The following is a 22,936-nucleotide window of genomic DNA, read 5'->3' as shown; positions in this document are numbered from 1 at the left end:
CTCAACTGCTGCATTACAGGGTGATTGGGTCATGATTGGACTGCAGTGGGGGGTTTCTTGAGCGTGCGACCGATGCCATTTGTATGTTGACAAACCTCTTTTGGTGTGCACACATGACTCTCGTATGATTTTTCTGATAAATCCACCCCCCCCCCCCCCACACACACACACACGAGTATCATCTCCCCAGATGAGCTCTGAATCGTTCGCTCTGCTGATTGCTGGAGAGGCTTCATTAAAGTCGGCGGTCCACTTGTGGCGCCGGCCCGGCGTGATTCGGCCCTTCAGCGGCAAAGTGTCGCTAACGCAAGGACGTCAAAGCTTTGCGAGACAGCAGAGTCCAATCCGCCATCTTAAACCGGGCCAGAAAAAATGCTGCACTGGTTCTTTTTGGTACCAGGAAACTGGACCACACCAGTCCTAAAATCTCTAATCTTTGTGTTTAGTCTCATTTTATTTCTGTGGGTTAAGCTTGAAAAAGTATGATGGAGATGAATTCAGTATGACGTACGTAGCGTCAAATTTGCCTTGTTCAGGCGGGGCTGACAAGTGCTTCTGCTATTTCGACCGACTTAGAATTTGACGAGGACTCGCGATACAAATACGGATTCGCGCGTCACTGTCCGTTCAGACTTCCTTGTCAGGTTGCCACGGTGATGACGTTTCATTTTGTGGTGTCCGAAAGTGCACTTCAAAACTGACATCTTGATGCAAAGCAGCTGGGAACCGATGATTGTGCCGCAGAGGAAAGCGAAAGATGATGATGGTGGTGATGCGGAGGCTCTCCACTCTAATCGTGTGTGGTCGGAGCCGTTGTCGTTACTCGAAGCTTGACTAGCATACACGCATGGGCAGACAAATATGCATGTATTCAATTTCAACAAGTGCACTTATGAAAATTGAACTCAAAATTTCTTTTTTTTTTTTTTTTTTTGGGTCTAGAAAATGTCATTCAAAATTCGAGTTAAATTGATAAAATGAACATTTCAAATCTGTTTCCTTTTAAATTGAGTGGTTGACAAGCTTTTGTTAAATGCTGACTTCCTGCCCTCCCCCCCAGGACAAATGGCCCCTCTTTTCATGAATCCATTAAAAATAGTTCAAACGTGTACAAAAATAGAATCAGTTTAAACTCAAAGTACAAAAAGATGCATTTAATTATAAAATTCAATTATGTAGTCTTTCAATCCGATACATTTTATAGGAATAAACTAAGCGATTACAGTACTGTATTAAAATGGAATACATTTGCAGGAATTTAAAAATGCTTTTTACGGAAGTGCCTTTTGGCGCGTTTTATTTAATTTCCGGGCGTTGCGAGACGAGTTTAGCTAGCGGACTTTGCGGAAGGCATTGCAGTGTCTTAACATTTCTTCAAACTCTACAGATGGCAAACGCGACCCGCTTTCTTTAATAGGCCAATGTGGCGATTCAACAGTTTGTCCTAAAATTAGAGGTCATTTGTCATCTTGTTGCAAGCCCAACTCGAGTAATGGAAGAAGCAAAACAGGAAGAAACGAGTGCGAAGAGGGTTTTTGTTTGTGTGTCCAATAGAAGCCACGTGGAAATGAACGAAGCACGGGGTATGTACTTTTACATGTCGCGCATTTTCTATTGTCACTCGTTTTTGTGGGACGTAAACAAGTTCAAAGAAACAAAACGCGTAGACGTGTTGTTGTACTTGCACCATTTGTCCACTTGGCGGTGCTGTCATTCACTAGTGCTGGATGGAGTTCATGTGCAAAATGTCTTTAATGCGTTCTTTCATATGTGGCGGCTGCTCGTATTTAAATGGAACTATGGAATATGGAATTGACTGCACTCATGAGCGTGAAAGGCCAGGCGTTGCACAAACAAAGGGTTGTAGGACTGGATATAAAAAAAAAAAAAAAAAAAAAAAAGCCGTCGCCAGTCACTGCGGAAATAAGGGAGTCAGTCGTAGGTCACGTGACCACCATTTCATTCAATCAAATGCGTATCATGTTTATTTGTACTGGAATGGGGCGTCCCCCTATCACAAGGCTTAGTCGGCCGGGGCGGCCCTCACGTTCTCCAGCTCCACCTGGCTGGTGGACTGCGACGCCGACGCGGACCGCCGGATGTCTTCTCCCCGCCGGCGTCGGAGTCTGCTGGGGACGACCGCCAAGACCTCCTTCCTGAAGACGGAGCTGGAGAAGATGTAGACGATGGGGTCCAGGGCCGAGTTCAGGAAGTTCAAGCCCAGGAAGACGACAGTGAGCTGGGTGAACGCGTAGAAGAGGGCGCAGTCCCCCGGCCGGAGGGCGCGGCCCAGCCACAGCCCCAGCGTGGTGACGGTGGTGGGCAGGAAGCACACCAGGAAGATGGCCACGATGGCCCCGCACACCCGCATGGCCTTGCGCACCTTGTCGGCTTTGCCCATCTGCCGCCGCTTCACAAAGCGGGAAATCCTCACCGAGCAAAACGCCAGCAAAGCCAGCCCGACGAAAAACTCCACCACCGTCAGGACCCGGTGCGTCGCCACCAGGATGACGATGCCTGCGGAAAGATGATTGCCAGAGATTATGGAAAGGGCGTATTCCAGCACTTTCCCCAAAGTTTTTTTTACGGCCTAGTAGCACGCGCTAATGTACTCCGGAAAGCACAGTGGACCGCTGCTGGCGGAGGGCGATACTCGGGACCTTTTTTGAAGACACAGTAGTCCCTCCTTTGTGTGTGTGTGTGTGTGTGTGTGGGGGGGGGGGGGGTAGATACCGCGTGAGGCCTCCTTGTAGGAGGTGAAGAAGAAGCACTGGCGGGCATTTCGGATGTCCTTGATGTGGTTGTAGGCCAGCATGGGCACGCGGGGGGCGCCCACCAGCAGCCACACCACCAGCGACAACGCCCACGCCTGCCGCTTGCTCATGCGGTTCAGGCGGTGGTGAGGGTGGACCACCTGTGGGCACGCAGCACGGCGACATTAGCGGATAGCGCGTCTGGGGCGCAGTCGAAGCGTTCGGGTTGGAATCCGACGAGGGGTTTTCGCCGCGCGTGTTAGCTTCGCAAAGTATGTGAAAACCCGTTTGTGTCCTGGCATTTAACCGGAGACCATTCTTGCGTTTCCCGTGTTGGAAAGTAACCGATTACATGTCATAAGAGAGAGCAACTGATTATATGTCATAGGATTATGTCATTTAATTATAAAATGCATGGAAATGTAGTCTTGAAAAACGGATTATTGCGCATCCAGTGGATCTTCTGCCTCCCAAAGCCGACGCTTGCGATTGGCTCGCAAACCGGCCGACCTGTAGACTCAAACGTGACGTATTTTTCCAAGCACCACCCGGTAGTTATACCCAACGACGTCCTTTCTTAGCTAATTCCCTAATTTCATTGCTTGGTCGTAGCAACGTAGTCGGCGTTTTGACCTTGAAGTATCTGTAGAAGGCCACCACGGTCATGAGCGCGATGCTGGCGGTCCGGTTGGTGAACATCAGGAAGAGGTTGAGGCGGCACACCGCGTCGCCGAACACCCAGTGGCCCCGCAGGAGCGCGTCGATGCGCAGCGGGAGGCTGACCAGCGCCAGGAAGTCGGCCAGAACCAGGTTGGACAGGAACACGATGTTGGCGTTCCACGACTTGATCCGGAAGCAGAAGATCCACAGAGCCACCACGTTGCCCAGCAGGCCCAGGACCACGTCCACGATCAGCATCGGGGGCAGGATCACGCCCTCCAGCTGAATGCCCACCGGCGGGCACCCCCCGCCCGGCGCCGGCGTGGTCGTCGTCTCCGAATCCATCGCTGACCTCTTGAAGACTGTTTGTGATTTCGAGACGCAGGAAATTTGCTCCTTCTGCTTTTTGCATTACTTCACCCCCCCTCCCCCGCCCCCCCAAAAAAAGCACTTTATTTCCACATCTTCAACTTTTCTGCTCTTCATTTTCCCCTCCTCGTGTTGGGCAAAAACAAAACCAAAAATACAAGACAAAACAAAACGCGGAGATAGTAGAATTCAGTAACAAGTGTGCAAAGGAAACAAGCAAAATGGTCTTGAAATTGATTAAAAAACAGTAATTTTAATACAATGAAATCAGGAACAAAGTCATAACTCGAGCTGCAACTCATGATGATTAAGCATGTAGGTTTACTTGATTCAAAATGTCATTCCTACTCAACAACAATCACCATTTAGATGCAAATTCTATCTTGTTTTTTGCCATATATCATAATCATTGAGAAGACTCATCAAGCGCTTCACGTAGTTCAATTCATTAAATTAAAAATTAATATTTCTACAATCAAAACAACTTGACAAATGAAAAGTTACATTTATTGCTGATGACGTAGCGTTCGTTTGAGCTTTTTGTGGTACTTGTGGCGTCCCGTTGAATGTGACGAAAGCGCTCGCTTTCGTGTGTACTGCGGTTTCGCTACACGCTTGGCACACGTGGGAAGTGGTAGAAGCGACCGATCGGGGTCGGCGTCAAAAAAACAAAACAAAAAAAATGTCAGCGGCCGCCACGTTAGCCTCGGTGTGCTAATCGCTAGCGGTCTCATTTTTGAATGCCAAAACTTGGAAAAAGCCGCAAGATGCCAGAAGATGCTTTGCAATCTTAACCCGCCAGTTGTCGGCACATTATCGATGCTATTGTGTGTCTGAGTGTGCGTGCGTGTGTTCTTTTGTTAGATTGTGTGTGTGTGTGGTGTGTCTACTGCGTCTACGCAAGTGAATGTGGTCTTGCATACTTGTGTGTGTTTGTGTGGGCCAGGTATCAGCAGGGATTAGCGTGTAAAGGTGTGTGTGTGCGTGCGTGCGTGCGTGCACGCGTGTGCCTCCCCATCTAGGCGGATTTCCACACCGGCCTCGTCCCGTCAACGTCTTCCTCGGCGACAAGCGCGGTCGTGTCATGGCGGCGCGTGCACGTGCGCGTCTGCGCGTGGACGCCATTGGCCGCCCGTCCTCTCGCTGACGTCGTGCGATGTCATTTCTCCCGCAGGAAGCCGAGCTGCTTGGATGGGCTGTCGCTGCCCTATTGGTGAGCTCCTTGCCTCATTCCCTACCGCCTCATTTGCATGCCGGAGGTCAAGTGCTCGTGCTCGTGCTGTCGTCGTCGTCGTCGTCGTCAGCGTTTGTTCGTTGGTGGCCTCGTGTGTGTTCAATGTTGATATTTTCATGCTGCTGATGGCACACAAGCGTGCGCCGGCCCTTTAAGAGAGACGACAACACTGAAACACTTCCTGTGCAGATCGGAGTTGTTCTTTTATTCATTGGAAGATTTGTTTGCTAAACATAGCTCATAATCATGATTCTACTGATCGATGCCAGATGATTTATTCATTGGGCGCCTCGTTTCTTTTTTTTTTTTTTGCATTATGTTCATTTCGCTCCATTAGTGTAACCCCGCAGAGTGGGAATTGCTGCATAATTCCAAAGTTTAACATTGGCGAGCGCGGGAAGGCAAAACTAAGACTTGTTCTGAACGTGGTGCCGTGTTGTTACGCACTGGACCGTTCAAGCTGATTCTGAGGCTTGACGTCTAACCCTAACCCATCGTTTTGGATGCTTTGTGTGCGTTCAGGACCAACATGGGCCCGCACGGCGTCGGGCGAGCCGTCCGCCGGCTGGAATTCGGCAACTGCAAGCGAGGACTCGGTCAGCCTCCTTCGCCGCTCGCGCTTTTGCGCCGTGCTGATTTTCGGCCGTTTTGCTCACGCAGGTGTCAAGATCATCGGCGGCTACAGAGAAACGACGGGAGAGGACTTTGGCGTCTTCATCAAGAGAGTCGTCGCCGGAGGGCTGGCCGCGCTCGACGGTCCGGTCCACTTCTCTCTTATCCTCTTTGATGATAGTTTGGGTTATACACGCTCAGTATGTAAGAAATGTCCAGTGAAGCCACGGGGCAAACTTTCCAGACCGGTCACGCGAGCTGACGAGAGATCCGATTGAAATATCCTGCGACGTATTAAAAGGCTCTCTTTGAAGTATTCCAGAGGAGACCTTTGTATCACATCACTTTGAGAAAATGACCCAAAAAAAGTTTCCCACTCAGAGACAAAAGGTGCCAAGAGGATGAAAATGTGTATATTTGACGACTGAAGTGGCTCACAGTTCTGGGGACCGGGATTCAAATTCGGCCCCCGCTGATGAGGAGTTTACGTTCTCCCCGTGCCTGTAATTGCGTTTGTCCCAAAATGAGTCATTTTTGTCTCATAACGTAAGTTTTGGGGCGTTTGTCGTCCATGTAGCCGAGAATGTCGGAAAGCGACGAGCCATCTCAGATTCTTTGGGTTTAACTTGGGCGCGGACATAAATATTCATGCGAAAGTGTTTATTTGGCCGGTCTTATGGATTTTTCCGAGATGATTTTCATTCGTATTCTCCGCTTTGATAAAAGGAAGAACTGATTTCCCGATTGCTATTTTTCTTTGTCTGTGTTGCAGGTCGGCTTCAGCCGGGCGACCTGATTGTGGACGTGAACAACATCAGCCTGAGCGGCGTCACCAATGACAGGTTGATGACTTTGCGACGTCACACACACACGGGAGTGTGTAGTTGTCGTGCGACACGCGTGCGATGCTGTGCGGGAACGACGCGTCCACCCTTGAATTATTCATCTTGGCACGATTGTATTCACGGCTGACTTTCTGGGATTTTTATGTGGTTCTGATTTCATTCCAGGCGTGATCAGATCAAAATAGGATTGCATACAGCACAAATGTATCATTTTTACCCAGGAGTCAATTTATTAAAGTTTGATTCCATCATGATGGGATTTTACTTTGATAAATTGCAACCAGGGCAAAATGTGCCAAGGTACGGCGGCGTCCACGTGGGAATTTATTTAGGAGCGACTTCTTGCCGGTGTGACGGAATCCAAAAAGTTTTCCTCACGAGCGTGCGTTGGATTTGCTCGCAGGGCGGTGGAGATCCTGAGGACGGCGTCGCTGTCCAATCGCATGTCGCTGCTGGTTGCCAGGGACGATGATTCCAGGTAGCTCCACCTCCTCAAGCATCTTTAATTTCATATCTTTCTCAACAATTTGTTGGTATTTCTCTTGGAGGCCCTGCTTCCAGTACATACATGTATGTGGACGCTGGTTTTTTTTTTTTTTTTGTTTGTTTTTTTTGTCGTCCAATCAGATTCCATCTTCAGTGTTGCCATTCGATTTAATATTCGCAGGGCCTTCACAACCAGTCTTGCCTAAGCACACAAAAACAGCGCATAGGTCGGTCGGTCGGTTTTACGATGAATAATGGCGGACAGTTTAGTCTCCCAAAGTCAGCGAATGCAGAACCACAAATGTTTGGGGGTCGGACAGTTGATTTCATCAGTCAGATTTCAAATTTCCTGATTTCTGATTGGCCGGCAACCCTTCAGCTAACAAAACACGTCTTTTGCGGTTTGTAATAATCACGTTGGGGCATTTTATTGTCACGTCATTAGGAAACTATTGACAGTATATGCATTTGTGTGCCGTTGATGCATTTTGGGAATCTTATTGTCGGTTTGTGAGGTGATAGTCGCCGATGGTATCGAGCGGATTAACTGACGGCCTCGGTGACGAAAACCCGGCCCGCGACAACAAGTGACGCGGTCGCGCTCGTCTCCGTCGAAGGTCAGGCGTCAGTGTTTTGTTTTTTTTTTTCCCTCGGGGAGAAGAGGTGGGTGTCAGCTGAGGTGACGCGACGGGACACTCTGCCGTCCCGGCCTCTTTTCCCGCGTCACGCCGCGTTTGCGCTGACGGCCGCAACGTCAACATTGCCCGGTCGGCGGCTCCGTCACTCGGACTCGGCCTCTCGTTCCAATTAGCGGCGCGCTAGAAGGCTAGCGGAAGCGTTGCAGGGACCAAAGCGACGTCAGGAAATTGGGAACAAAACATTTGTTTGTTGTTGCCTTCGTTGTGCGTCAGCGTGATGCAAGCCAACGCTTAGTGATCCACCCGACGGCCTTCAGACGTTACGCCAATGCTAACGCTCACGCTAACCTGAGGTGCAGCGTCCCGTCTTCACATATTTAAAATGACACACTTGTGAATCATTTCCATCACGGCTATCGTATTGAATTGGTTAATTTAATTTCCATCAAATGCATTTTTACATGTACCTGCTCTTGTATTTATTTTATGAAATGGTTAATTAGTAATTATTAAATAATACTTAATATAAATATTTGAAAGAATGATTTTCTTTTCAAACTAAACTTCCAATTTATTGTACAGACAGGTAATTACTAGCACGCACACAGACTGGTCACAAGCCAATCACAAAATACAAATAAATGATCAATAAATAATGCAGTTTACGATATGCTCTTATTGCTTTCGCCTGAGTGCAAAAAAAAAAAAAAAATTAAATCCTGCAAAAGATGGAGTATTGGTTGCAAAGGGAAAAAAAATCAAAAACGCTAGTTGGTGACTTTGCGAATGCCGAACTGCAAATATGTTGGGTTTTTGTATTTTTACAGCAAGTAATTGATTTATTCATTCCTTCATTCATGTCACGATGCTTTGTTTGCCGTCGCGGTCTGCAGGCGGGAGTTTTCCGAGCTGATGGAGAAGTACGGCTCCGCCCCCTCGGCGCCGTCCGGCCGCATCTCCCCGACTCGGCAGTCTGCAGGTGAAACCCGAGAAGAACAGCAAGTGTGATTCAAGTCCTGAATGTGCGTCCGTGCAGGCAAGCCGCCGGACGCCGCCGCCTCGGCGTCCGAGAGCCCCCGGCCGCTCGGCCCGAAAGAAGGAGCCCCTGTCTACGCCCATGCGGCCACGCCCGCTTTCAGGTGGGCCCGGAAACACGCGTCCCTTGGGGGGGGGGGGTTCCCTCAGGAAAATGAAGGATCACAGCCCTACCAGCGAGTGCATCAAAAAACTGAATAAAAACAAAACAGTAGTAGTATAGTTGTCAAGTAAAAGAGGTCAAAAGTAGGTTAAAAAAAAATACAATACGGACATACTGAACATATTCAAATAATTGTGTGTTTCTTTCGGCTTGTCCCTTTCGCGTGTCATCTCAGATGAACGCGTATATACGTTTGGCACAATTTTTACGCCGGATGCCCTTCCTGACGCGACCCTTCTCAGGGAGTGGAGGCCCCAGCGGGATACGAACCCACAACCCCTGCTTTACCAAACCAGTGAGCTCAAATAATAAGGTGGCATAATAACATGTTAGTTTGATACAAGACAAGCATTTATCGCCACCACCACGCGAGCCCGTCATTGGCAGCGAGAGACGCTTGTGACGGGATGGGAAGGGAAGCGTCACTTCATGTGGGTTTGTGTTTGCAGCCACAGCGTAATCCAGTTGATCTGCATCGCCAAGGGCAGCGGCCTGGGCCTGGTCGTCAAGGGCGGGGCCAACCGGGCCGAAGGTCCCATGGTCTTCATCCGGGACATCGCGGCGGGAGGCGACTGCCAGAAGGTGGGTCGACGCTTGAGCGGCGTTTTGCGGACGAGAGGATATAGCGGACCCCCAGCCCGCTCGCAATATTCACGGGCCTGTCCTCTTTGGACTCTGCCAAAAAAATGATACAAATGATTGCAGCTTATTGAGTAACCGAGAAGAGTGGCGAGTCTTCCTCATCTGGGTCTGTGTTATACTGCCCCCCGGTGGCCGAGGCGGCCACACCAGAAGGAGCAGCGCAAAGAATTGATCGCGCCGTTAAATCATGAACACAAATTCCAAACTTTAAAAAAAAATGAATCCGTAAAAAGAACATTGGCCGAAGCATGGAAAAAAAACCTTTGGGACTGACTGTTTCTTGTTGGCCTTTTGGCGCGCAGGACGGCAGGCTGCAGGTGGGAGACCAGCTGGTGTCCGTCAACAAGGAATCGCTCATCGGCGTGACGTACGAAGAGGCCCGGACCATCCTGGCCCGCACCAAACTCAGGTCCGCCATCTTGTCCGCTAAAGGAAGTTCGGCTCGGCTCTTTGCCATCCTCAAAATTTGCTGGAAATGCAGGCATACACGTGTTGAAAACTCGACAACTTCTTGGAAAAAAAACACAGTTTCCCCCTTGACGTACATTTTTGTCTTTCGCTTGAGATCACGTCAACGTGGTCCTTTTCCGCTTTCTTCAAAAATTGATGGCAATAAGTGGGAATTGCATTTATTCTTTCCAGCAAAAAAAAAAAAAAAAAAAAAACCCAACCAGCATTTATTTCATTCATTAAAAAAAAGCAGTCTAAAGTATTAAATGTTACAATAATAAGAAATAAAAATATCAAAAAATAATACAGTTACAATATGAGTTTAAAGAATGAAACTGCGTTGTGATCTCATGGTTGATTTTATGTTCAACATTGTCCTCTTTGTGATGTGTGCGCTTTTGCCACTCGGGGGCAGTATAATATAGTCGTACATTAGATAGAAAAGAAGACTTTCACGGGTCACTCACTCACTAAGGGACACTTCCATGAAAGAATCTACGCCTGAGAAAATAGGTTGTCCATCTATCATCATGTGTTTGTGTTCAAACCTCTGGTTAGAACAAGCGCAACATCAATGCTAATTCGTCATTTCCTATGAAAAAGGTGAATTTGTGAAAAGCAAACCTGAAATGAAGTTTTGCTCGCGGTCCGCACCCCAGACCGGATCCCACCGTGGAAGTGGCCTTCATCCGGCGTCGGACTTCGTCCGGCTCCAGCAGCGGCCCTCGCAGCCCCGTGGTCGGGGGGCCCCGCGGCGGTCCGCCGCCGGTCCCGGTCACCGAGCTCGCCTCCGGCCGGATCGGCCAGGTAGTGTACGTGCTGGCTCGCAAACGGCTGAAGGTGACGGGAAAAAGAGAAAATGACAACTTCGTCAAACGGCCGCGCTTCACGCCGAACCGAACGGATTTCAGGCATATTTATTGACAATATTTTGTCAGAACTTGAAACGAACGTTAAAAGTAATTTCCTTTCCTTCCCTTCAGTGATGACTGCATTTCAAATGTGTTGGAAGTTGGCCTGCAAGTAACGTTTGAATTCCCATCAGCGCGAAGATCACTGAACGAGAACAAGAACAAAAGTCTCATCCAAACCGTAGCCGTCACTTGCTAATGCGCGTCACACGACTTGCGGAATGTCAAACAATAACAACTAATAACTTAGTTGAGTTGAAGCCACGTAAAACGAGCTACTCAGTGGCAACGTAGTACAAGTAAGTACCTGAATGCGTTCTAAAAAAAAAAAAAAAAGTACAGTGAGTAAAGTAAGACTCTTTCTTGACTTAATTGTAACTGTGACTAGCCTGACAGAGTTACTGTAATCTGATTACTTTCCGTGATATAGAGACACATTGCTTGTCGCTCAAATCGGGCGGCCGGCGTCGCTCTTACTGAGCGACGAGCGAAACTGATCGCAAATCGAGTGAAGATGTGTGTGTGTGTGTGTGTGTGTTGATATGTTTCTATATCTGCTTCAAATTTCTTAGCAGGCGCAAGCGAGTGCAGCTGAGCCCGAGCCTGAGCCCGACCCCGACGTGGGTATGAATCCCTTCATTGCAGTTAGACACATTATGAATATAATGTCAGGCCATATTTAGTCTGATTTCTTCATCCGTTATTTTGTTTCCTACGGTGTCCTCAAGTGCTCAGAAAGGCAACAAAAAAATGTATTGATGAGCGTTTTTGTTTGTTTTTTTTTAACAGACGGCGGCAGCTGTCATCTCAAATTGGAGCAAATTGAAAAGGTGGTATTTTTTTTCAATTCTTTTTTTATTCCTGCACACTTTCAGCATGTGTAGCCAACTACCCTTGTTGTCATGACAACAGTCAGCATGAACGTGGCCGCTAGAGGGCGCGCCGTGACAAGGCTCCAACCTCCCCATCATATTCTGGCACTCCTCATGGAAAGTAGAATCATCGCTTGATTAGACATATACACATGCACACAGTGTACGGTACAGTTCCATCATATATTACGTATTAACAAAAAAGTCCAACCAATCGTTTTCAGTAGTCCAATTGAAAATAGTGATCCTCCTGCATAATACAGATTTACTCGCCACTGAATAAAGCACGTCATGATTTTAATTGTGGAAATTTGAAATCTTGCTACTTGCAGCGAAGGAAAAACCCAAATTCATCAGTTTGAGAATTTTACACAAGAGATAATGACGCAGACCTTCAGAAAAGATTTTCAAATTTTACAGCGTTACTCAAACAAATGAACTCTTGCAGTATTTATTGAAGTGCTCCTATAAACCGAGTATTAATACAACAATATAGGAATGTAAATGGATGTCTGTTGTCTCATTTCATGAATGAATATTTGTAGCTGTGTATTGGATTTTTTTCTTCTTCTCGTTTTGTCGTGACTCGCTCCAGATTTGGACACGTAGAACTACTTTTTGCGAGTCCGTTATGACTGTAATGGAGGACGCGTACGGGTATTGATCCGCTTTCACGGACGCGTGTGCGTGTTCAGGCTCTGGACCTGCTGGGCCTGAAGCCGTCGGACGCTCGGCGCCAGGCGTTCCGGTCCCGACTGCGAGCCGACCCGGCGGGGACGGTGACCCGCGCGGGTGAGAACCTGCTTCACGACTACAAATAAATAAATAATAAACAAAAAAAAAAAACCAGCCCTTGGACCACCTGCCTGCTGCAATGTAGTCGAGTTTAGTATTGCAGTAATGTAGTCGTAGTAGTAGTAGTAATGCTTTTTTTTTTTTTTGCTCTTTCCATTTGAGTTGCCGTTCCCAAATGTTCTTTCCCTGAAATGTGCCCAATGTTGGTGCATTTAATATGGGATGGGCCTCACATGTTGCTACTGGCAGCAGTAGTCGGACTAGTGATGGAGTAGTTTATGATGTAACTGGCGGTGGTAGTGGTTGTAGCTGGCAGTCGTCGTCGTGGCGGTCGACGGTGTGAATTGCTGCCGCGTGACGAATGTCAACTAGTCCCGCTGTTGCTACGACGACAGCAAACACACAAAGAGACGGTCGGCCAATTGCCTACTTGTAAAAACGTGACCTCATGTCAAGAACTCCTTTGGCAGATTTGGAGAGCGCCAGCAGGGAGGCGTTCGGGCCTCGGCCGGACGAGGCCGCTGCCGCCCGCGCGGGGTCAAAGTTCACGTGCGATGACCTGTTGAGTCTGCTGGAGGTGCCCGCTTGCAGCCCGGTACGACAAAACACGCATCACTGCAATTGAATATTTGAATAAAGCAATTTTTGTGGAAAATCCAAATAATGAATTCTTTTCGTACTCTCACGGCCTTCTGTCGTGCTCAACCGGTTTCAACGTGGCAATGCGCCGTCACGTTTACATTTTGTGTTTGCGGCAGTCGACGTCGGCTCGTGACGACGTGGAACGCCTGAGGAAGGCGAACGCGGAGGCGCTGGCGGAGATCAAGAGGCTGCAGGTGACATTTGACGTTTGGGTCCGCCGGGGACGCGGAACGCTCGGAACTGCTGACTTCCTGTTCGCTGTCTTGTTTTGCGGTCGCGTTCAGGATCAACTGTCGGAGTGTCGCGGGGTCCGGCAGCAGATGGCGGAGGAGCTGGACGTCGTCAAACTGGTTAGAACACGCTTGAAAAAGACAAAGCAATGAAGCCTCCCTCCCCGTGCGTTCAGGTACTGGAGTGACGCCGTGACGCATCCATCCCGACGCGTTCGGGTTCGGGTTCCTGGTGCATTTCTGTACTTTTATTGCGCTTTGTTGGCGCATCCTGGCGCATTGCGATGGAAACCGCAGCATTCGCTGGCCTTCTCGCGCAGCGTGGGAGGGCCCGCGTGGGCCCGGCGCGGTTAAAATAGATCAGCAGGTGCGTGTGGGCTCACCTCCACTTTAGTTTTTATCTTTAAAGCAGCTAAAGTGGGCTCGGCTGGCGGGCGTGGGAGCAATGAGGCGAAAAAAACAAAATGCTTCCTGCTTTGTTTTTGTTTGCTTGTGATTCACAGCCGAAGCCTCGTCGGCTCCCGCTCGTCTTGCCGCCGTCGTAGAAATTGATGAATTACATCAACAAACGCCTGCTTGGGATCGTTTGATTCGGGGGGGGGGGAGATTTTCGTGTCATCTTTGGCATTAACATCGCTAACATGAAAACGATTTTTTTCATAAAAACGGTGTCATACCTGTGGTGGCAAATCCTTTGAGTCAGTCAGACGGAAGCACGACAGAAAAAAAAAAGTTTTGTGGACAAGAGGCAAGGTTTATTTCAAAATAATCATCATAGTAAAAAAAAGGAGGTTTGAAATGAACGTAGCAGCAATGAAAGTTGAAGAAAAAGGAAATGAGAGGATAGAAAGATGGAAGATGGATGGATGGAGGTCAGGAAGGAAAAGATGCCAACGCGTGTTATCACGTCCAAGCCGCATGCTCGCTGCCCTCTTTCTTTTCTTTTTTTACTTTTTGTTTGGGAGCGAACACGCGTTCTTTTCAAAATGGGCCCATCATCCGCACGGCGGTTTCATTTCAGCACGTTGCCTAAAAAGACGACAGCACAAAAAGAAGAACACCTCTCGCGACGTCACCTTGTCAAAGAGGACGCTCGGTGCTGCTTTGTGACGTCACAAAGCTCCGTGCTGCGTTCAGGTACCTTTGTGCCGCCGTGAGGCTCCCTGTGAAAGATGATCGACCCTCGAGTTGTGCGTGTACGCGGAGAAGTATTTTTAACTTGTGTCGCATCCGCCGCCCACATGTGGTCTGTGGTGGTGGGGGCACTTGACTTGATTGAAGTAAAACATTTACATATGCATTCGACACTTGTAACGTGAATAGTTTCTAATAATAATTGTTCATCATGAAAATAAAACATGGCAGGGACTCATTCCCCCCCCTGCAAACGGTTGCCCTTTTTGCCCTCTCACGTGCGGAACTTTCACCTCACCGACGCGTCTTCCCCGACAGGAAGCCAAGGCGGCCGCGGAGGAGACGCGGACCCTGCGGGCTCGCGTCCAGCTGGCCCAGGAGGCCCGGAAGCAAGCCTGCGGGATGGAGATGGACTACGAGGAGGCGGTCCGGCTGCTGGAGGCCGAGATCGCCGAGCTGAAGGCTCACAGGGCCAGAGAGGCCCCTCCCCCTCCCCCTCCCCTTCCGGACCACAAGGTACTTGTATTAAATAGAAATATATTATTTGCTGCATCTTAGCTAGTGCCCAAGTGAGTTTCCATTTTTGAAAGGTTCTGCGTGCCGATTGCCACGCGTGTTTAGCTCGGAGAAGAGTTTTGCTCAGAGGGTGGAAAAATGGGGGGGGGGGGGGGCGCCACACGCCGACCCCTCCCTGCGAGGATCAATTCGGAAAGCGCTCGATGTTGTTGAGGGTTGCCATGGCAACACACAGAGGACAAAATGTTTACGTCTGTGTGCGGTGAACCCTTGCAGATCGGGGAGGGGGCGCTATCCTCTTGTTATACACTGTGCTCAGGCCAAAGCAATAAAAGTAGAGCTTTGGTGCCAAGGAACCGTCACGCTGGCAGTTCTTGGCTATTTTGCGGCTCGGGCTCCACATCCCAACGCGGCTACGGACGCATGTTAACACTTTGGCTCGGATCGAACAACCGGAGGACGGATAAATGCCGACGTCCCCCGCGGGGGCGCGAAAGAGTCGGGCTGACGACGTTTTTCGCGGCAGGAGGAAAGCGAGCGGCTGGAGAAGAAAGCGGCCGTGCTGGAAAGTCAGCTGAGAAAGAGCGACGCCGCCAAGAAGACTTTGGCGATGTCCACCGCAAAACTGCTGGCGTTTGTCCAGGTGAGGATGTCGGGGGCGGTCCGTGGAGACCCGCGTTACAATTCTGCTCTCTTTTTTTTTTTTTTTTTCTCTCTCTCCAGAATGTTCAAGAATATCTGCTTGAAGGACTCGGGCCCACCAAGAGCTTCAGGTACCGTCAAAGTCCAACACGTCCTCCGACTCGATCGCCGCTGTCTAAACTTTTGCCTTGTGCCGAACGTCGTTTCCAAGGTTCCGTCCGCTTGGGTTGGCCCAAAAGAACCACTAAAGCTTCCTTTAAAATGTTCCTCCGAAATGGCCGGTTCAAATATTTTGGCACGGTTCCCTCCCTCGGCTGGTTTTCCGACAAATTCTTTTGGGTACGTTGCATGCGGTTTCCTGGAGTGAAACTTTGTCACATTTTGTTTTTAAAGCGCAATTTTCCCGTCGGTCTGTCGGCTTCCCTTCCCGCTTTGACCCACTTGGGCCCAGGTGGGCGCGCGGTTGGCCGCTGGGCGCTAATGAGCGCCCGCCGGCGCGGAGCTTCGTTAGCCGACGGCGGGGGGTTTGGGTGGGATGGGGGGGGGGGGGGTGGGGGGGGTTCACCGTGTTTCATGTCAAAAGTTTTTGCCACGGAACCGCTTCACTTGTCACACTTAAAGTACGCAGCGAGCATTTACCAGCAAATCATTTATCATCATTTACTCTTTGAGCAATATTTGGGCATCATTTTGTGGCAATTGAAAAAAAAAAATCATACATTTGATAGAATGCAAAAACATTTTCAAAATTTTCTGAATTTGCAAACATTTTTTTGACTCTGGCATTATTAGCAGAAAAAGAAATTGCTGTTTTTTGATAAGCATTTATGAGTAAATAATTTTTTGACGTGGCATTTTTGAGCACCTGATGATGATGATGATGATTTGTGATCCGCAATCTTTGGCAAAGAGCAGATTGTGTCAAAGTATCTCGTATTGATTGCCGTCTTCTTTTTTTGTCTTTCCATTTCCTGTGTGCGTCTCGTCGGTTCTGCCGCGCAAACGCGATTGATTTCGGTGACATGATTCTTGTGTAAGTCCACTTGGGTCAACGGGGTCAGTCGGTCGGGCTGTTAAGTGAGATTGCGTGGGGGGGGGGGCTCTCGTGTTTCATAACCCGCCCCCGCCCCCACCACCGCTTCGTCCTCCTCACCTGTTGTCGGCCGCCGAGATCAAAAGCGGCAACTTAATTGCTGGAGTTTCTCTCAAAGGCTGAAACCAATTTTGAAACATTTTTTGGTTTGTTTGTTTTTTTGTTGTTTTTTTTATCAGTGCGTAAACACAAAAGATTTCCAGGTCCATTCACAAAAGTCCCGACCGCGCGGCGTCCTCCACGAGCGGAAGCGGCTGTTGCCGGCCATTTTGTTACGTGCACTTGTTTAACGACGGCACGTCGCCGTCTCTCTTCTTTGAAATCACCTCTGACGCGATTATTGCTCCACGAGAACCGAAGTGGTTTGTTCCGCTGGTACACTTTAAGATGTTAACGTGTGGTTGTCGTCGTGGTGTGCAGTTGCGTGACCGCGGAGGGGGTCCCTCAAGGCGGACCCTCGCGACACGAGAAGAGTTCGTGGACGGCGGCGGCGTTGGCCAAGCGAGCGGACGAGCTGAGCGCCAGCGTCAGGAACGTCCTGGAAGTGGACGGTAAGTCACGTTTCGGTTGCCGCTCGTCCGACTCGGGACGTCGACGTGACGCGTCTTGAAAATGTGAGGGGGGGGCAACGAGCCAGCTTCAAAATTGAGCTGAGCGGCGCCAGCTGCTGGTGGTCACAAGACAGACCCGAACGGAGTCGGCGCCACCGACTTTCTGCTTCTCTGCGACACGTAGCGAGCTAGCATTTATCAGCAAATATGTCATTTTATTCAACTTCCTTCGGAATAATTTTTGACGGGCAACAAAATAATGAGCTTTTTTTTTTTTTTTTTTTTTTTTACCAGCGTGTCGGCCTTCGTCACGTCCCCCCCGATTGTGATTTTGACTCCGCTTTGAAGTTTATGAAAGAATTGATGAATAGAAAGATTTGATTATCAAGTATTTTGATGCTTGCTCATGATCAAAGTCCAAGTGCAGTTAAGGCGAAGAAGTGGCTTCAGTGGGCAAATCCGTCGCGATGTTAAGACCCGAAATTGGTGACTGGCCTTTTGCGGGACTCCTCCCCCATTTTTCAGCGCTGACCTTCTAGTGCGCAACCCCCCCCTTCTCGCATCTTGGCCCGGCGTGCGCTAGCCCGACGTTGACAATTTTATGGATGGCGTGACTTTCCTTTCCCTGATGGAATGAACGGAAATGCGACGGATCTCTCGGAGCTTCCCCCGAATCAACAAGGACGACAATTTTTGCCGTTTGTGTTTTTTTGTGTGTTTTAATGAGAGAGAAAAGAGCAGCGTAAAGTATGCGACGTCATTTCATCAAAAAAATGTGGCAAGAACATAAAAAGTATGTTTAAAAAAAAATGGAAATGCAAAGAAGGGCGTTTTATTCCCCTCCTTTTGACGTCGTCCTGCCGCAATCCCGAGAAAGTGCGCAAAGACGACGATGTCAAGAAAAGTCTTTTGAGCCAAGATGGCCACTTGCAGTCTTCCAGCACAAAGGTGGCTCTTACCTAATGACCTCACACACATGATGAAAAGGGACGGAGGGAGGAAGAAAGTAGGTCGTGTGGACGCGGGAGTTTTCCTTGCAGCCGCCTCCCGTCTGCTTTTTGTCAGCTGCGTCCTCATCACCTGTTGCTAGGATACCAAAAGGCGCATTTGTGCGCTTTGTTCTTGTTTGTTTGTCTTGCTCAATAAAGCTTCGTTCCTCCTCGGTGTCATATTTTGAAGAGCTTCAAGTTGTTTTTGCTGGCGTTTTAAGATTACAATTTTTTTTTTTGGGCGGGGGGGACACAAGATTTTGTCAATTTAACTCATTTTTGGGGATTTTTTTTTTTTATACAATAGCGTCAGGAAATTTTCACTTGAGCTTTTAATAGTTTTTTTTTTTGTTTTGTTTTACATTTTGTGGTTATCCTTGGTGACAATTTTGTCACATCTTTGGTTGCCTTTTTATGTTTTTGTTACCTTTTCAGTACATAGGATTATTGGTGTCATGCTTTTGTTTTTTTTTTTTTTGTTACATTATTTTGCACTATGTATGAATTTTTGTGATATTTTCTGGCATTTTAATGTTTTTGATTTGGGGAAAAAGGTCATTTTTGTGATATGGTTCATGCTTTTGTCACTTGTTTTTCTCTCATTTTTGTTGAAATTAATATTTTTCTTTTTTACTGTTTTTGATAACAATTGGTCACATTTTTGTTGGCTTTTTTGCGTTTATTTTAATTTTTACGGTGACAATTTGTCATATATTTGATTGCTTTAGGCGTCTCCGTTACTTTTATGTATTTATTATTTTTTGGGGGGTACCGTTTCCAATGCAATGACAAATTGGCTCCATTTTTTTTCATTTTTTCTTGCAATTTTTATCATTTGTTTTTGGTTTCTTTGTACTACATTTTTGTCACATTTGGTTCTATTTTGTTCCATTTCTTTTTGTTGCATTTCATTTTTTTCTCTTCCATCTTTGTAGTTTGTGTTTTATCTTTAACCATTTTAGTCATTGTTTTACTGTTTATTTCTGGTTTTGGGGGTGACTGTGAAACCCTAAAAATGTCAATCGCTTCCTCATATTCACACGTAAAATTTCGGAGCCGGTTTTGTAATCAGAACTCCAGGGAAATGTTTTTTTTTTTTTTTTTTTTTTTACAAAAATGATTGCAACATCTCAATGTTATCATTTATGACAAGGACAATTTGAAATGTTGCCGCATATTTTGAACAAGAACCGCAGAAGTCGACGCGCACGATTTGCTTTTCCGGGCCACATGAAGTCGCGCGTCGGGCCGGCTCCTGCCCCCGGGCCTCGACTTTGACACCTGGGTCTGCTTTTGTTCCATTTTGTCCTTTTTTTTTTTTTTTTTTTTTTTTGTTGCTTTGTGTTCCACGCGCGTTATGTAAATCCCGTGCCAATTGCTAACGGCTTCTTTGTTTTCTTTTGTCTCTGAGAAGTGAAAGTTGTTTTCTTATCAGCGTGAAACTGTCAATAAAGTTTGCCGTCTTCTGAGTGGTTGATGTCATTTTCTATTTATGTTTGTTTGTCACATTTTACTGCATGTTTGCTGACATTTTGCAATGTTTTTGGGGTGTTTTGTGACATCAAAGCGCAACCCAGTATTTGTTTCTGTGCCCTTTCTGCGGGGTCAAATGTCCTGTCTTAGAATGGAAGGATGGACTTTTTTTTTTGTCTTTGTTTTTTAATTCTGAATTGTAGATAAAAAAAAAAAACCAAATTCGCACGGGAGGAGCTTTTTGCCGGTTTCCTGGGGGGCGCTCGTGTCAGGGCGTCTTCCAAAAAGTGGGTCAGCGGGATGGATGTCAAGACTGGTTGGTGGCTTTGCATTGTGGGCCTGACAAAGGAGCTCCTTCATCCCCTCGGTCGGCGTTGCCGTCGAGATGGCAAACGAGCTCGTCTTCCGCTTTTTTCTTTTCCTGTTTATCTGACACGAGCACAAAGAAAAGGCTCCGGCGCACGGTGACATGAAATCTGTCCAGAACCTAAATGACACATTGACACGGGCGCATAATACCAATCATGATCATCTTATTATAAGATTGAGAGCAGAGAAAACATTGCGCAGGTCTTTGTGGTCGCTGTTTCTGTCCTTTGTTCATATTTTTCCTTCCAGTCTTGTGGGATTTGCTTGCGTTTTGGGGCACTACCTTGTTATTCCTTTGTCCTTTTTTGTTAAATGTGTCATTTTTGCCTTTTCCAGTTTTGTTGAATGATTTAGTCTGTGTGTGAGCGTTGGCTTCACAGTTCTGAGGACCGAGGTTCAAATCCCGACCCCGCCCGTGTGTAGTTTGCATGTTCTCCCCACGGTGGATGTGTGGCTTTTCTCCGGGCGGGAACATTTGCGACACGGTGCTTTCGTTTTTTTTTTTTTTTTTTTTCCAAGTATGTCTGTGGTTCCAGTAAGGATCCTTGAGGCACACCTGATTGAATTAAATACATTGAGTGGTGGTCAGTTCTTCCAGGTTTGTCCTGAAAGGCGGTGCAAGGACGTAATGCGCGAGTGCGTGCGCGACTGTAGTTTGCTCGTGAGCGTGCAGTACAACAAACTGCCGCTCAATGGGTTGCCCTCCATGCGTCCTCGTGGAGGCATTGATCCAATCGGGACCCGCGTGCTAATTGCTAATGGTTGCTATAGTATTTCAGGGCATATTTGATTTTTAAAGGGCCAGAAGGGCCAGGCCCTTTCTAGACGAGGTTTTAATGTAAATATTATAAAGTCACCCATTATTTAATAAAGTATATATCCATTTGTTGAATGTCATGCTTTAATTTTTGTTCCTGATAGTAAGTGCAGATGCTTTGTAAAAAGTTAATCTGACTGCATTTTATTATTTTTAAAAACACTCCTAAAAGTTCTTTTTAATATTATAAATCAATCTCACTTTTCATTGTTCACACATGAACAGTTTTGCTCAAAATACATTTTGAAAAGTTAGTTTTTTATAAGTAGGGTAATTATATATACTTTCTGTTCCATTTATTTTAGGGCTAATAATATTTTTGTTTACATTTTAATGTTTACTAATTTTGTAAAAATATACCAAATAACAAAATAAATGGAAACACTTTCATGTACATATATAAAAGTGTTTTGATTTCCTTCCTTACAATAAACTATCCAATTGAGTGGATCTAATTTTTGTTCTTTGGCGTTACTTTATTTTACCAAATGGCTCCGTCGCTCATTTGAAATGTTTTTTTTTTTTTTTTTTTCAATTATTATTTCTTCAATTATTTTTGTGTGCGCTGGCAGTTCTTCTTTACAGCTGCAAGAAGGCGTACACGGAACTCGGCGTCAGATACTTCATCGGGTACGTATACGTACGCTTATTTTGAACTTTTTAAAAAATGTTTTTACTTTTTGGCCTTCCTTCGGCCCGACGGATGCTGACGCTGGGTTTCCGTGGCAACCTCGTCACGACGTCACCTGTTTTCCTTTTTTTTTTGTCAGTCACGTGACACGACGACAACGAAGAAGAGGGAGGAGCTTCAAGTTGTTATGGAGACCATTTGCTTGTGAGTAGTGTTTTTGTTCGTTTAGTGTTCATTTTTGGCATCTTCTTCTTTTTGAGGTTTTTTTGTACTTTTTGGGGTGTTTTTACAAACTTACTTGAAATTCCTCACGTTGTACTCTGCGTTTTCTCTTTCTGTTTATGTATCTTTTTATGGGGGCGTTGTCACTTTCTTTTTTCTCGAACAAGAGCCCAAAACTACTTTCCGTTCGTAGGGGAACTAAAATGTACCCTAAGTACGAGTGCAAGTTTAGGAAAAGCCACTTAATCGAGCGTTGAAAATAATTTTTTTCCTGATAATGCCGCACTGTTACTGCGTCAAACATCAAACTGATTTGTACCTTTTCCTCCTCCCAAAGTGAGCAAATAAAAGACTCCAGTAATCTGATTACTTCCTCACACACGGAGTCAGGTGGCGTGTGCGTCCAACGGCCGCAGCTGGAAGGCTGTCAAAATACGCAAGACACAAATATTTGTTTGCAAAGATGAACACACCGACCGTCATGAAGACTGCGTGTCTGGCGCCAAAGTGCAACACGCAAATGAAGTCCATTTTTTGGTTTGATGGCTGTTTGTGCGCTCGACGCTAACGTGAGCGGCCGCGCTTACGTAACGGCCGAATAATCCATAAATCATCCAAGTGAAACGCCGGCGAGTCAAACTGCACCAAATGACGCGCTAACAAATGGACCGCGGCCGGCGAGTGATTGCCTCCAAATAAAAATGCTAGAAAAGGAAATAGAAATGAGTCCACATCACATGAAATAAAGACACACAAAATTAGATTCTACCAAACGATCGGTCGCCAAATGAAGCTGAGGGGGGGGGGGGGGGGGGCAACTGACCTTTGCCCCGGGGCCTTTGTCATGTTTTGTCTGTTCGACTTTCTGCGGCGTTGCTTAGATGAGCGCAACATCGCCGTGGCAACCGTTGCCAGGTAGACTTTGGGACGGCGGACGGTCCATCCGGGCCAGAACCTGGCGCCCAACGAGGGACTACTTCCTCTGGCGTGTTCATCGCACTCAAAATGAGCCCCTTTCACGCACACAGTAAAACTTCACACAAGTGCTCGACGTTCCTTCTTTTGTGTCATCTTTGTTTCAAGTCGTCCGACTTGTGACGTTCTGATTCGGACTTTTGTTTTGCTCTCCGCGCGGAGCACATGAGGTTCAACGTGACAGGCC

The 22,936-nt window shown here is 47.2% G+C and overlaps 2 protein-coding genes across 5 annotated transcripts; one reads left to right on the top strand and one right to left on the bottom strand.

Annotated features, from left to right (window-relative positions):
* Positions 1 to 1,201: 1,201 nt before the first annotated feature.
* stxbp4 (syntaxin binding protein 4) lies at positions 1,202 to 22,871 on the top strand. 4 transcript variants are annotated; one of them, XM_061810544.1, is made up of 23 exons: positions 1,202 to 1,583; positions 4,957 to 4,995; positions 5,539 to 5,612; positions 5,677 to 5,772; positions 6,401 to 6,470; positions 6,877 to 6,951; positions 8,491 to 8,576; positions 8,634 to 8,736; positions 9,245 to 9,377; positions 9,740 to 9,846; positions 10,547 to 10,694; positions 11,371 to 11,422; positions 11,588 to 11,628; positions 12,366 to 12,462; positions 12,936 to 13,060; positions 13,224 to 13,301; positions 13,392 to 13,457; positions 14,790 to 14,987; positions 15,514 to 15,630; positions 15,711 to 15,760; positions 17,143 to 17,273; positions 21,494 to 21,551; positions 21,692 to 22,871. In XM_061810544.1, exons 3-23 carry the CDS (start codon positions 5,546 to 5,548, stop codon positions 21,762 to 21,764), a joined length of 1,971 nt encoding a protein of 656 aa, XP_061666528.1. In that variant the 5' UTR covers positions 1,202 to 1,583; positions 4,957 to 4,995; positions 5,539 to 5,545; the 3' UTR covers positions 21,765 to 22,871. The 4 variants fall into 4 exon arrangements, with proteins under 4 accessions (XP_061666528.1, XP_061666527.1, XP_061666529.1 ...); XM_061810543.1 differs by having other exon boundaries at positions 1,203 to 1,583; positions 4,805 to 4,995; XM_061810545.1 differs by lacking the exons at positions 21,494 to 21,551; positions 21,692 to 22,871 and adding an exon at positions 17,568 to 19,731 and having other exon boundaries at positions 1,208 to 1,583; positions 4,805 to 4,995.
* LOC133496017 (hydroxycarboxylic acid receptor 1-like) lies at positions 1,934 to 3,821 on the bottom strand (the record flags this gene model as incomplete). Its single annotated transcript, XM_061811125.1, has 3 exons — positions 1,934 to 2,517; positions 2,734 to 2,914; positions 3,387 to 3,821. Coding segments are annotated over 3 exons (1,110 nt in total), but the record flags the coding sequence as incomplete, so codon positions are not given.
* Positions 22,872 to 22,936: the final 65 nt, after the last annotated feature.

This window comes from Syngnathoides biaculeatus, chromosome 22 (assembly GCF_019802595.1).
Source record: "Syngnathoides biaculeatus isolate LvHL_M chromosome 22, ASM1980259v1, whole genome shotgun sequence".
Taxonomy (NCBI): domain Eukaryota; kingdom Metazoa; phylum Chordata; class Actinopteri; order Syngnathiformes; family Syngnathidae; genus Syngnathoides; species Syngnathoides biaculeatus.
The sequence above is the reverse complement of the archived record's forward strand: the minus strand, read 5'-3'. Positions and strand labels throughout refer to the sequence as shown.

Coding starts and splice junctions, on each gene's coding strand:
- stxbp4 (XM_061810544.1), top strand. CDS start 5,546: ATGGGCCCGCACGGCGTCGGGCGAGCCGTCCGCCGGCTGGAATTCGGC. Junction 11,423..11,587: donor TGAGCCCGACCCCGACGTGG/GTATGAATCCCT, acceptor TTTTTTTAACAG/ACGGCGGCAGCTGTCATCTC. Junction 12,463..12,935: donor GGGGACGGTGACCCGCGCGG/GTGAGAACCTGC, acceptor CTCCTTTGGCAG/ATTTGGAGAGCGCCAGCAGG.